The sequence below is a fragment of the Carcharhinus amblyrhynchos genome, chromosome 5 (assembly GCF_965287045.1).
Source record: "Carcharhinus amblyrhynchos chromosome 5, sCarAmb.v2.hapA, whole genome shotgun sequence".
Taxonomy (NCBI): Eukaryota; Metazoa; Chordata; class Chondrichthyes; order Carcharhiniformes; family Carcharhinidae; genus Carcharhinus; species Carcharhinus amblyrhynchos.
The window spans coordinates 384,187-398,934 of NC_137328.1; the positions used below are offsets into that span (position 1 = coordinate 384,187).

A 14,748-nucleotide genomic window follows, 5' to 3' on the forward strand; every position below is an offset into this window, starting at 1 on the left:
AGAAAGTAGCCTTGTGGGGCACCGGTATTGAGAATGATCGTGGAAGAATGTTGTTGCCTATCCTTACTGATTGTGGTTAGGAAGTTCAAGATCCAATGGGATCTACAGAGGAAAGTGCCAAGGCCCAGGCCACGGACTTTAGAGATGAGTTTCATGGGAATAATAGTGTTAAAGCCTGAGCTGTAGTCAATAAATAGAAGTTGGACATTGGTGTCCCTATTATCTAGGTGTTCCAGAGTTGAGTGCAGAGCCAGGGAAATGGTGTCTGCTGTGAACCTGTTGCGGCCGTAGGTAAACTGTAATGGATCTGGTAACCCAGGATGCTTGAACTGACTCATGCCATGACTAGTTTTTCAAAGCATTTCATAATGATGGATATTAGAGCCACCAGCCGATAGTCACTGAGACACACTGCTTGGTTTTTCTTAAGTACAGGGATGGTGGTCATCTTCTTGAAGCAGATAGGGACCTCAGATTGTTGTAAAGAGAGGTTGAGGATGTCTGTGAATACCCCCGCCAGCTGCTCCGCACAGGACCTGAGTGAATGTCCGGGTACCCCATCCAGGCCAGTCACTTCCCGTGGGTTGGCCTTCAAGAAAGCTGCTCTGACATCTGCAACGGGGACCACAGATACAGGTTCATCCAGTGCTTCCAGGGTGGAGGGCATGCTCTCGCTGACCTTTTGCTCAAAACAGGTGTAGAATGCATTGAGCTCATCAGGGAGGGGTGTGCTGGAGCCGGTTATTTTACATGCCTTCATCTTGTGGTCTGGTTTGTCTTACAGATCTTGCCATAGTCAGTGGGGGCTGGTGTGGCTAACCTGGGAGTCTAGCTTCGTCTGGTATTGTCTTTTGGCATCTTTGATGAATCTCCTTAGATAGTACCTGGCTTTCTTGTATAGGTCAGTGTCACCTGACTTGAACGTCTCAGACCTGGACTTCAGCAAGCAGTGGAAATCCCTCATGGCTTTCCCATGGATGAACAGGGATAATTCTATATGCAGTGAATTATTGACAGCTGGATTCACTAATCTTCCCATTCCCATTTCTCCTGGTTATCTCAAGACTCAGTTTCAAACAATGCTTCCTTTCAAATTTAATTCCGCAAAACTGGATTTTTATCACTCATTAGAATTAAATCAAAGGATTGCCAGAGTTCTCTGACCCTTCCTGCTGGGGGATCTTCCAGTCCTGCCAAAGGCGAACCCCCCCCCATGGTGGATTTCCCAGCAACACAGCTGGCGAAATACACAAATGGTCACTGACTGCGCAGCCAATGGTGAGTTGCCTCTGTTGCCCAAAAGATCACCATGAGAGGTGGGAAAATCCTGCACAATGTCTTTGAGTTCATAACCATCACCTTAAACATTCACTCACACAGCCACTGACACTCAGTAGCAGCTGTGTGTACTCTCTACAAGATGCAATTCACCAAAGATCCTTAGCCAGCACCTTCCAAACCCACCGCCATCTAGAAGGAAAAGGGTAGCAGACACCTGGGAACACCAAGTTTCCCTCCAAGTCACTCACCATCCTGACTTGGAAATCTATCGGCCGTTCCTTCACTGTGACTCGATCAAAATCCTGGAACTTCCTCCCTAACACCACATGGACCTCAGTGGTTCAAGAAGGCAGCTCATCGCCACCTTCTCAAGGGCAATTAGGGATGGGCAATAAATGCTGGCCTAGACAGCGACACCCACATGTCCAATGAAAGAATAAAAAACCCTAACTATTCAGTCACCGCTCATTCCAAACATGATGCACCGATACATTAACACGCAGCTCCATCTATCACACTAATTGTAGTGATACTATCAAAGTATTGTTTAAGTTTTGATTTGTACATTTTGTACAATGTTTAGACATTAAAGAGTTAAAGTATTAAATGTCGGTAGAGGCACACATTAGCCACTCTGGAAATGTGACAGTGAAGGAACGATGATATATTTCCAAGTCAGGATGGTGAGTGGTTTGGAGGGGAACTTCTAGGCAGTGGTGTTCAAATGCTGTTGTCCTTTTACATGGTAAAGTTTGCAGGTTTGGAAAGGGCTGTCAAAGGAGCCTTGGTGAGTTGGATTTTGGATCTAATACCCATTGCTGCTACTCTATATTGCTGGTGGTGGGAGTGAATGCTTAATTTGGCGTATGTCAATTAAGCAGACTGCTTTGTCTGGATGGTCCCGAGATTTCTGAATGTTTTTGGAGCCACACTCATCCAGACGCAAGTGGAGAGTATTCCAACACATTCCAGACTTGTGTTGCTAGCCCAGTTGTGTTTCTGATCAGTGAAAACCCCCAGAAGGGTGAGGGACAATTTGTTATGTTGTCTGATTTTACTTTGTTACCACTTTGAACACAACAGTCAACAATTGTCACGGAGACTTTTCTCCAGCAGCAAAACATTTGAATTTCTCCTTCACCAATCGTGCATTCTCGTTTCCATTGCTTTGGTGTTGGCCTCTACAAAGCACATTTTCAATTCTACTGTCAAAATAATTCTTCCATGCTCCATGAAAAATGAAATTAAATGCAAGGAATTCAAAAGAAAGTCTTGATTGACGGAATGGAATGTATGTTAAACTGATAAGAATGATGGAACTGCATTCCTAAGACTGAAGTTTGCTGGAAGAAATTACTTTTTTTTTTAGACAGCCAGGTAGATGAATCATTCCAGCAATCACTTTTCATTTCAGGTTCCAGGCAGCCTGACTCTCAAAGCAGCTTTCCTTGGTTGGGTCAATCTGATTGATTCTTATTAAACTATACCTTACAGAAGCATTTCATCTCAGACAGGGGAGAGTGGAGGAAACAATGGCTATAGACTTATGGTTCAGGTTGACACAACACAAGTTGGCATTAACAGGGAGAAGTTCATTAACTAGTCAATAATACTTCTAACATACAATAAAAAAGACCAGGCTACATTCAAATATTTACTGAAGTTTGCAATAACATACATGTATGACAGGCTATACCATTGCTTGCTAACCTGATCATCAGATTTGTAGTTTAAGACGTCTCCCAGTGACTCTTCGGGATAGCTTTCTCTACGGATTAACGTGAATTCTGGAAGAAACTCTGCTCCTTCCACCAATACTGCAAGTGCCTGAAATCAAAAAGTTTAACAAAGGGTTATTTTTTTATTTTGATACCTCATTTATAACCTCACACTTCCAATTTCCAATTATCCATTACCTGCATTTTGTTTTTATTCATTCTGGGATGTTGGGATCGCTGGCTGGGCCAGCATTTCTTGCCCATTCCGAGTTGCCCTAGAGAAGGTGGTGGTGAGCTGCCTACTTGAACCCGCTGCAGTCCCATGTGGTGTAGGCATACCCACAGTGCTGTTAGGGAGGGAGATCTAGGCAATCAGGGAGAGGCAGAGTGTGGAGTTGAGGCCACTGTCAGATCAGCCATGATCTTACTGAATAGCAGAGGCAGTTTGAGGGGCCGAGTGGCCTACTCCTATCTCTAATCCGTATCTTGACCCAGCTGCAATATCAGCCAGTGGGTAATTAAGTGACACATGAAACACAAGAGAAGATATCTTTGTGTTTTAAAAACTTGGCAACATTTCCAACAAACCTCACATCAGTTTCATTTCTTTTCCGCTGCTCTTCCAACCTGGAAGGAAGGGGACACCTAATTCTCCCTTTGGTGAGTAAGGCAGCTTTTTAAGAACCATTCTGTCATAATTCCAGGATACTGGAAGCTCAGTCATGTCCATTTAACAGTGCAACAGGCTGATTAGTACAATGTCAGTGAGTCCAGGCTTTCAGCACCGATGGAAGAGAGTAAAATCCCACCGTGTTGTGACATTTATCGAAAAGTGAATTCTGGATGGGTGAACAATCAAAGCTTCCGATTGAAATTATAATTCCCAATTCATTTAATATCAGGATGTAGACAGCAGAAAATTATTCATCTCAGTGAGCTTTGCTGAGTTTGAATATTGTACATCCTCACAAACAGTAATTGAGACAGAGCCATTTCAGGCGCCAACAAGAAATAATAGAAAGAAGGAGGCAGTGAGGAACATCGCTCTGCTACAGGATTACAGGGTGCACTGAAGCTGAAATACAAATAGGAGGCAGAGAGTGGGGGTCAATGGGTGCTATTCGGATTGGCGGTTGGTGACTAGTGGGGTGCCCCAGGGGTCGGTGCTGGGGCCTCAGCTATTTACCATTTATATAGATGATCTGGAGGAGGGAACCGAGTGTAGGGTGTCGAAATTTGCTGATGACACCAAGATTGGGGGAAAGGCAAATTGTGCGGAGGGTGTGGAGAGTCTGCAGAAGGATCTAGATAGGCTGGGCGAATGGGCCAGGAAATGGCAAATGGAATTTAATGTTGGCAAGTGTGAGGTGGTCCACTTTGGTAGGAAGAATGGTAGGAAGGACTATTACTTACGTGGCGAAAAACTGCAGCAGGCGACGGTGCAGAGGGACCTCGGGGTCCTTGTGCATGAGTCGCAAAAACCCAGCCTGCAAGTGCAGCAGGTGGTCAGGAAGGCGAATGGGATGCTGGCCTTCATAGCGAGGGGGATTGAATATAAAAGTAGGGAGGTCTTGCTGCAGTTGTATAGGGCATTGGTGAGGCCGCAGCTGGAGTACTGTGTGCAGTTTTGGGCGCCGCACCTGCGCAAGGATATTTTGGCCCTGGAGGGAGTGCAGAGGAGGTTTACTAGGCTGATACCGGAGTTGAGGGGGTTGAGCTATGAGGAGAGGCTGAATAAACTAGGCTTGTACTCGTTAGAGTTTAGAAGAATGAGGGGAGATCTCATTGAGACGTATAAGATGATGAATGGGATGGATAGGATAGAGGTGGAAAGACTCTTCCCGCTCAAAAAAGACAGTAGGACTAGGGGGCACAGCCTCAAGATAAAGGGGGGGCGGTTCAGAACGGAGTTGAGGAGGAACTTCTTCACTCAAAGGGTGGTGAATCTCTGGAATTCTCTGCCCGTTGAAGTGGTGGAGGCTGCCTCGCTAAATATTTTTAAGAAGCGGGTTGATGGGTTTTTGATAAGAGAGGGGATTAAGGGTTATGGGGAGAGGGCGGGAAAGTGGAACTGAGCCACGACAGATCAGCCATGATCTTATTGAATGGCGGGGCAGGCTCGAAGGGCCAGATGGCCTACTCCTGCTCCTATTTCTTATGTTCTTATGTTCTTATGTTCTTATATCTACATTGTTTATATGTGTGCGCTTTGGTTCTGATATTTCATCCAAATATATTGGTATGGTTTTAATAAGTTCAAAGGAGATCTGTTCATAGCAATGACTTTCACTGCATGCTATCTGAAACTTTGCGACTGTTTCCTTCTGTGAATGTTTTAGACTATCCAACTGTCGCAACCAACATTTAAAAAAACAACACCTTGAACCAAGCAAGAGGTAGGACATTAAACACAGTATCTGCATTCCCAGTGGCCCGTGCTTCCTCCTAAGGACACTGCCAAACACTCCTTCAGAAAGAAGATCAAAGAGCTGATTTGTAGAAATCCCATTTTATCCAGCTCTGCACAAGGTGCAGACTGTAGCTGGTTCGATCTTATAAAATGCAGGAAGCACAATAATTCAATGTTTCATACTGAGCGGCAATGATTAGAGAGGGAAAGTGGAAAATCAACGCCACTGACACAGGAATAAGACTGACAGAGGAAAGGTGGCAGTGGGTTGGGGCAGGGCTGGGGGAGGTCACCAGAGGGGTGGGCAATGTCAATATTACTGGCAGGAAGTGTAGAGTGGCAGGATTGGGTGGAGAAGGCAACAGTTAAATTTCAAGGACAGGGTAGAATGACCAGCTGAATAGAAAGCAGTGAAGGTGAAATGTTAACTGAATTCTCTGTGACTCCCCACCCTTTTAGAGTATCTCTGAGCAACATAAGAACATAAGAACTAGGAGCAGGAGTGGGCCATCTGGCCCCTGGAGCCTGCTCCGTCATTTAATAAGATCATGGCTGATCTTTCTGTGGACTCAGCTCCACTTACCCACCCACTCACCATAACCCTTAATTCCTTTACCGTTCAGAAATGTATCTATCCTTGCCTTGAAAACATTCAGTGAAGGAGCCTCAACTGCTTCACTGGACAGAGAATTCCACAGATTCACAACCCTTTGTGTGAAGAAGTTCATCCTCAACTCAGTCCTAAATCTGCTTCCCCTTATTTTGAGGCCATTCCCCCCTAGTTCTAGTTTCACCTGCCAGTGGAAACAACCTCCCTGCTTCTATCTTATCCATTCCCTTCAAAATCTTATATGTTTCTATAAGATCTCCCCTCATTCCTCTGAATTCCAACGAGTATAGCCCCAGTCTACTCAGTCTCTCCTCATAATCCAACCCTCTCAACTCCGGAATCAACCTAGTGAATCTCCTCTGCACCCTCTCCAGTGCCAGTATATCCTTTCTCAAGTAAGGAGACCAAAACTGTACACAGTACTCCAGGTGTGGCCTCACCAGCACCTTATACAGCTGCAACATAAACTCACTGTTTTTAAATTCCATCCCTCTAGCAATGAAGGACAAAATTGCATTTGATTTCTTAATTACCTGCTGCTCCTGCAAACCAACTCCTTGAGATTCCTGCACAAGGACACCCAGGTCCCTCTGCACAGCAGCATGCTGCAACTTTTACCATCTAAATAATACTCCATTTTGCTGTTATTCCTACCAAAATGGATGACCTCACATTTACCAACCTCGTACTCCATCTGCCAGATCTTTGCCCACTCACTTAGACTATCTATATCCCTTTGCAGACTTTCAGACTTCTGCGCACTTTGCTCTGCCACTCATCCTAGTGTCATCTGCGAATTTTGACATACTACACTTGGTCCCAAACTCCAAATCATTGACGTAAATCGTAAACAATTGTGGTCCCAACACTGATCCCTGAGGCACACCACCAGTCACTGATCACCAACCAAACACCCATTTACCCCCACTCTTTGTTTTCTGTTAGTTAACCAATCCTCTATCCATGCTAATACATTACCCATAACACTGTGCACCTTTATCTTATATAGCAGTCTTTGCTGCAACACCTTGTCAAATAGCCTCTGGAAATCCTGATATACCACATCCACAGGTTCCCCATTGTCCACTGCACATGTAATGTTCTCAAAGGATTCCACCAAATTAGTCAAACATGACCTGCCCTTCATGAACGTGACAACGTGGGGTAGGGGCATTATATTTCTGATCTGTAGCTGGGATTGAATGTATGAGAAGTTCCTTCATTGTGGCTGGGTCAAAATCCTAAAACTTACCTACACCACATGAACAGTACAGTAGCACAGTGGTTAGCACTGCTGTTTCACAGTGCCAGGCTCCTGAGTTTGATTCCCAGCTTGGGTCACTGTTTGTGTGGAGTCTGCACATTCTCCCCGTGTCTGTGTGAGTTTCCTTTGATTTATTCCCACATTCTAAAAGATGTGCTGGCTAGGGTGTATTGGCCCAAATAGGCACTGGATTGTGACGACTAGAGGAATTTCACAGTAACTTCATTGCAGTGTTAATGTAAGCCTTACTTGTGACTAATAAATAAACTTTTACTTTTTTTGAATAGCAGTGATTCAAGATGGCGACTCACCACCGCCTTAAGGGGTAATTAGGGATGGGCAATAGATGTCAGTCTAGCCAACAACACCCACATCCCATAAATGAATAAAAATGTCACTGTGGGGATTAGTTTTCTGTTAAAGATGAAAACGTCACTTTCCCATTTTTAAGATTGCAGTGTTCCAGTGTTGGTTTCCCCAAGTTCTCGATGTTTTCCTGTGTAAAACAGCAATGTATATAGAATCTCCAGGAATCTTTTTTTTAAAACTTCATTCCAGTCCAATCAATTCTAATTAAAGCCAGTTCAGAGTCGCAACAAGTTGGGACATTCCTGATCCGAGCTGACAGACAGGGCCCTCACCTCCTGTCTCGGGCTTGATCTACACGATCCAAGCTGATTGGAGTAGGTATAGCTCCTCCTCCAAGGCTTGATCTCATTTGCATCTTAGCCAAAAGGCCGAGATGCCACTTTTAAAAATTGCTTTGAATAAAGCTAAAATGTAACCTAATGACTTCAACCAAGCGCAGCATGTCAATACTACACTTGATCTTAATTACCAATTGGACCTCACCTTACCAATTGCTGTGCAACTCCAAACAGTACAAAAATATCTCACTGAAGCATGAAAAACCTCATCTTTAAGCGGGTCTGGCTTCGAATCTTGAATATTGGTGAATCTGACAGGACAGCAGAACCCAATCTGTGCACACTTCTGCTTTAAGTTTGCCATAGTTTGCAGGTACAGATACTAACAGGAACCTGAGTGAACACGAAACATTCAAAACTGCTGCCAATATACATGCTATTTGGATTTCATTGTGTATAACATATCACTTTATCTAGGTTACATTTGAATAAGAAATTACAAGATTTAGATTCGTCCAATTTACAGTTTATCTGACCTTAATTTGATGAAGATTGTGATCTATACTTTTTGCATTCCCCAATAGTTTATGGCATACCACCAATTTAAAAGATTAAAAACATTAAATTGTGTAGATTTATTAGGAATTTGACCCCAGGTTCTGAATTAGAATAATGTCTATAAAACATTCCAAGTTTTTTGTTTTGTGACTTATTTTGGAATTTCAAAGTCTATTCATATTTGCTTTATTTTATTGTTGATCAGCATGGAAGATTGTGAGGAATGTAACTTAGTTATAAAGTTCACTTTTATACAAACTATGCTGGCATGCATGTACAGTCAGTGCTGTCACAGTGAGCCAGCCCTCCCCCCTGTGTGGGTTCAATCCTACTCCAGAAACAGAGTGTGTAATTCCTGCTGACACCTTTCACTGGCGCAGTGAGGGAGTGCCACACTTTGCTCATCGATATTGAAGATTCCCCAATGCTTTTTTGAAGTAGTTCAGGTGAGTTCTCCCTGGTTTCCTGCCCAATATTTATCTCTAGATGAAATAGATTAACTAGTCATTATCACATTGCTATTTATGGAAGTCAGTGACTGTTCTGTTTCCAACATAGCCCAAGATGGATTGGCCATGGGAAATGTGTGGGGTTATAGGGTTTGGGCAGGGGAGAGGACCTGGGTGAAATACTCAGTCAGAGTCGATGGGAAGATTGCAACTCAATGATCGCAGACAGAAGCGAACGGCTCTTCTCACCATCCCATTGTATCATGATGGCTATCCCCATCCACACGTGAACCTTCGAGGTGTTAACCCACAGGATGAGTATAAACATCTGGCCTTATTTGGAAAGGTCCTTGAGTTGCGAAAAGCCATGGCAGGCAGCCATGTTTTTATCTGCTTTTAAAACTGAGCTAAGAGCTGTTTTCGGTTAGCCACCAGTGGTCAGCAAGCCGGACCATGAACTAACTGCAAGTCATCAAGCAGCCAAGATATTTACAGCAATGCCCCAAACATGGGATATTCCAACGGAGAGAAGGGCAAACACCCCGACCTGTTCCAGTTTAAAGTTTATGTAAAAACCAAATCTCCTAGCTATTTGTTTACAATAAACCTCTCACAACCAGTTGTGAACCCTTCATTGCAAGATCCTCACTTCAACTTTAAGCCATCAAAATCTTTCAAGAAACTAGACCTGCCATCCAATGTTTGTGTGTGTGTGTGTATGTGTGCACGTGTGTGTATGTATGTGCGTGCGTGTGCATGTGTGTATGTTGAATGGGTAACATTGTGCTACTTTGATTAAGTATATGAGAATAAATAACCTTCTTTATTTATAACTCACATAAGCTTTTATTTATTAGTCACAAGTAAGCTTATATTTATACTGTAATGAAGCTACTGTGAAAATCACCTAGTCACCACACTCTGTTTGGGTACACTGAGGGAGAATTTAACACGGCCAATGCACCTCCCTGCACATCTTTGGAGCGTAGGAGGAAACTGGAGCACCTGAAGAAAACCCACACAGACATGGGGAGAATGTGCAAACTTCACACAGACAGTGACCCGAGCTGGGAGTCAAACCCAGGTCACTGGCGCTGTGAGGCAGCAGTGCTAACCTCTGCGCCACCCTGAACTTATTTAATTGGTAAGCATACACTTAAAGGGGTAAGAAAACACACACCTCCTTCCGTGTAAAGCATACAAATCACATACTGTAACATACATTCTTTCCAATACGTGTACCAAATAATGCAAGTTAACAAGTCACGATCTTGGAAATAGACCTGTTTGTTTGAAATCCAAAGCAGCAAAATATTGTGAACTTTAAGAAGGAAATAATTAAAAGAACAAAGGCAGTAAATTAAAGCCACACACTTTTTGGAAGCATTGTTGTCTCTGGTGAATTTTGTAGTATTCCCTGGGTTTTCCAGAAAGGGGAAGTTAATGGGGAATATGTATCCTTATTTTCAGAAATCACTTGTTGAGTTTCCTCACCAGAGACATGTTAAAATACATGAAATCTCTGATGAAATTGTGAAGTGAATCAATGATTTGCAAGACAATTGGGAATGGAAGAGCACCAGTTTGAATTTGAGGATTGGGGCAAGTTATTTTTGTAATCACTCTTTTCAGATTTTCGATCCATTACCTAAACCAGGTTAATGTTGCTCCTAGGTGTAAATGTGCAGGTGACACTAACTTCTTTGGAATATGGTGATATTGCAACTGTTTGATGAGTTACAGTCACTGAGCAGCTGGACTGATTGCTATCAAATATCCTCTCATGTTTCCTTCATGTGACAGTGTTGGGAATTACAAAGTGAGGATAAAGTGGTTCCACATGCTATTGTTGACTAATGGGGTGAATTGGGAGAAACAGAGATGTCCCTAGGTTGATCTCATGCCTAGAAATGACCAAATCACCATTAGCAGAGACATGGAAACATCTCACCTAAAATGAAAGAAATATATGCACAAAATACAACCAAACTATAAAATCCAAATGACCTCCAATTAAATTCAGCATTAAAGTCCCTATGTTATTGCTAAGCAGATGATCATCAATATTTTCTCTCAATAGGCTGCAATTCTCTGGCCATTCATACCAGCGGGATTCTCCAGTCCCGCCGGCAGCACATCCCCATCCACAGGTTTCCTGCAGCGTGGAATGACATCAATGGGAATCCCACCACTAGCAAACAACACGTCACCTCTCATCAGCAGGAAACATACAGCTGGGAAACCAGAGAATCTGACCCTAATGTTCTTTCTGAAGACTCTCTCTGGTACTCTTAGGATTCACTGGAATATTATTGTTATTTAGGAGAAATAAAAACAAAATGCTTTATAACGATGCAACTTAATGTCAAAAGCTAAATGAAGAAAATCATTATGTTGTATTAATTATCACTGAAATATTGTCAGGTCGCTTGTTGATTTGTGCTGTTTTAATCGGCTAATCGATTACAGAGTTGGCCATTCGCTCAGCATTTCTTTTCAATCTTCTGTGGGTTAAATCGAGTTACACACAGCATGAGACTAAACCGAGAAGAAACCAACCATCCAACACCACTCAGAACGACTGAAGGCAGCATCATTATAGTAACCAGTTAGAATCAATGAATGATTACACAAGGAGGCCATTAGGCCTGTCATCACCAGGCTGGCTCTTTGCAAGAACCAGAATAGTAACCATAATGAAGCCCATATTCTAAGATAAAAAAAAGACAAAGATGCAGTAACACTCATACTTTTAAAATTCAGAGAAAAGTACAGCACAGGAACAGGCCCTTCGGCCCTCCAAGTCTGTACCAATCATGATGCCCTGACTAAACTAAAAACAAAATCTTCTGCCCTTACTCAGTCCATATCCCTCTACTCCCTCCCTTTTCATGTACCTGTCCAGATGCCTCTTAAATGTTCCTGCTTCCGCCATCTCCCCTAGCAGCGCGTTCCAGGCACCCATCACTCTCTGCATGAAAAACTCCCCCTGCACATCTCCCTTCAACTTTCCCCCTTGAACCTGTGCCCCCTGTAATTGACACTTCCACCCTAGGAAAAAGCCTCTGACTGTCCACCCTCTTAAAATACCATGGTGCCGTTATAAATCTTCGTTCATTTTTAGGGTAAATCTTGATTGTGAGTGTGAAGTCAGTGGAAATAAAAATGGATGAATGTGTGAACAGTTTTGCTGACTCACTATCACCTGTTTACAGTGACGCACAATCTCAGGATCTATTTGATAAATTTATAGAATCATAGCATCCCTACAGTGCAGAAAGAGGCCATTCAGCCCATCGAGCCTGCACAGACAACAATCCCACCCAGGCCTTATCCCTGCAAACCCGTATATTTACCCTGTTAATCTCCTGACACTAGAAGGGAAATTTAGCACGGTCAATCCACACATCTTTGGAGTGACAGAGGAAACCAGGTGCACCAAGAACGTGCCTGAGGAACTCAGTAACTATTCTGTACATGAACAAGTCCAGCAAGTTTCAAAAGTAAAAGCACAATATTTCCACCAGTTGTTGTGTACAATGTGTGTACAGGGGAAAATAATGGGGAGAATGTTGTAAGCAAAATGAGGCTTTTTCTCATATGACCTTCATAATTCAAGGCAAGTTGGCTATTGACCAGTCATGGGCTTTGTTGAAGATAAGGAAAGAAAAGTAGTACAGGTGGAATAAAGTGGAGCTTGTTCAAAGAACAAATACTGCGTGTCCTTGACAGATACGTCCCTGTCAGGCAGGGAGGAAATGGCCGAGTGAGGGAACCATGGTTCACAAAGGAGGTTGAATGTCTTGTTAAGAGGAAAAAGGAAATGTATGTAAGGATGAGAAAACAAGGGTCAGTTGGGTTGCTTGAAGGTTACAAGGTAGCAAGGAATGAGCCATAGAAGGGGCTTAGGAGAGCTAGGAGGGGGCATGAGAAGTGGGTCAGATAAAGGAAAACCCCAAGGCTTTTTACTCTTATGTGAGAAATAAAAGAATGACCAGGGTGAGGTTAGGGCCAGTCAAGGACAGTGTTGGGAACTTATGCATGGAGTCAGAAGAGATAGGAGAGGCGACGAATGAATACTTTTCTTCGGTGTTCACTAAGGAGAGGGGCCATGTTTGTGAGGATGAGTGTGTGATACAGGCTGATAGGATGGAGGAGGTAGATGTTCTGAGGGAAGATGTATTAGTAATTTTGAAAAACCTGAGGGTCAGATGGGATACATCCCTGGATTCTTTGGGATGCAAAGGATGAGATTGCCTTTGGCTTTGATCTTTGGGTCCTCACTGTCCACGGGGATAGTGTCAGAGGGCTGGCGAGGCGAATGCTGTTCCTCTCTTCAAGAAAGGAAATAGGAATGACCCTGGTAATTATAGGCCGGTTAGTCTTACTTAGGTGGTCGGTACGTTAGTGAAAAAGTTCCTGAGGGGTAGGATTTATGACCATTTGGAAAATGCAGCTTAATCCAGGATAGTCAGCATGGATGCGTGAAGGGAAGGTTTTGCCTCACAAATTTGATTGAATTCTTTGAGGAGGTAACTAAGTGTGTAGATGAAGGTAGAGCAGTTGATGTCGTATACATGGATTTTAGTAAGGTGTTTGATAAGGTTCCCCATGGTAGGCTCATGAAGAAAGTAAGGAGGTGTGGGATAGAAGGAAATTTGGCCGAATAGATAAGTAACTGGCTCTCATAGAAGACAGAGGGTGGTGGTGGAGGGAAAATGTTCAGACTGGAGGCCAGTTCCCAGCGGTGTACCACAGGGATCAGTGCTGGGTCCTCTGCCATTTGTGATTTTTATCAATGACTTGGAAGAGGGGGCGGAAGGGTGGGTCAGTAAATTTGCTGATGACACAAAGATTGATGGAGTAGTGGATGAGGTGGAGGGCTGTTGTAGGCTGCAAAGAGACATTGATGGGATGTAGAGCCGGGCCAAAAAGTGGCAGATGGAGTTTAACCCTGATAAGTGCGAGGTGATTCATTTTGGTAGGACAAATTTGAATGCGGATTACAGGATCAACGGCAGGGTTCTGAGGAATGTGGAGGGGCAGAGAGATCTTGGGGTTCATATCCACAGATCTCTGAAGGTTGCCACTCAAGTGGATAGAGCCATGAAGAAGGTTTATGGTGTGTTAACGTTTATTAACAGGGGATTTGAGTTTAAAAGCCGTGGGGTTATGCTGCAACTGTACAGGACCTTGGTGAGACCACATTTGGAATATTGTGTTCAGTTCTGGTCACCTCACTATAAGAAGGATGTGGAAGCATTGGAGAGAGTGCAGAGGAGATTTACCAGGATGCTGCCTGGTTTGGAGGGTAGGTCTTATGAGGAAAGGTTGAGGGAGCTGAGGCTTTTCTCTTTAGAGCGGGAGGAGGATGAGAGGCGACTTAATAGAGGTTTATAAGATGATGAGAGGGATTGATAGAGTGGAGACTATTTCCGTGGGTGGATGTAGCTGTTACTAGGGGGCATAACTATAAGGTTCATGGTGGGAGATATAGGAGGGATGTCCGAGGTAGATTCTTTATTCAGAGAGTGGTTGGGGTGTGGAATGGACTGCCTGCTGTGATAGTGGAGTCGGAGACTTTAGGAACTTTCAAGCGGTTATTGGATAGGCACATGGAGCACACCAGAATGATAGGGAGTGGGATAGCTTGATCTTGGGATTAGACATAGCTCGGCACAACATCGAGGGCCGAAGGGCCTGTACTGTGCTGTAATGTTCTATGTTCTAGATTCTAGGTGTTGTGAAACAATGGCTGGGATCCCCCCCCCCCCCCCGCCTCCCCCCTTCATGGGGCCTTCACCATTTTGC

At 43.7% G+C, this 14,748-nt stretch overlaps 1 protein-coding gene across 1 annotated transcript in view; it reads right to left on the reverse strand.

Annotated features, from left to right (window-relative positions):
• LOC145342826 (ADAMTS-like protein 1) overlaps positions 1-14,748 on the reverse strand; it is a 451,251-nt gene that overhangs the window by 374,637 nt on the left and 61,866 nt on the right. The window contains exon 2 of the mRNA XM_080188292.1: positions 2,992-3,108. Coding sequence (XP_080044418.1) covers positions 2,992-3,108 — 117 coding nt within the window. The remainder of the gene's footprint in view (positions 1-2,991; positions 3,109-14,748) is intronic.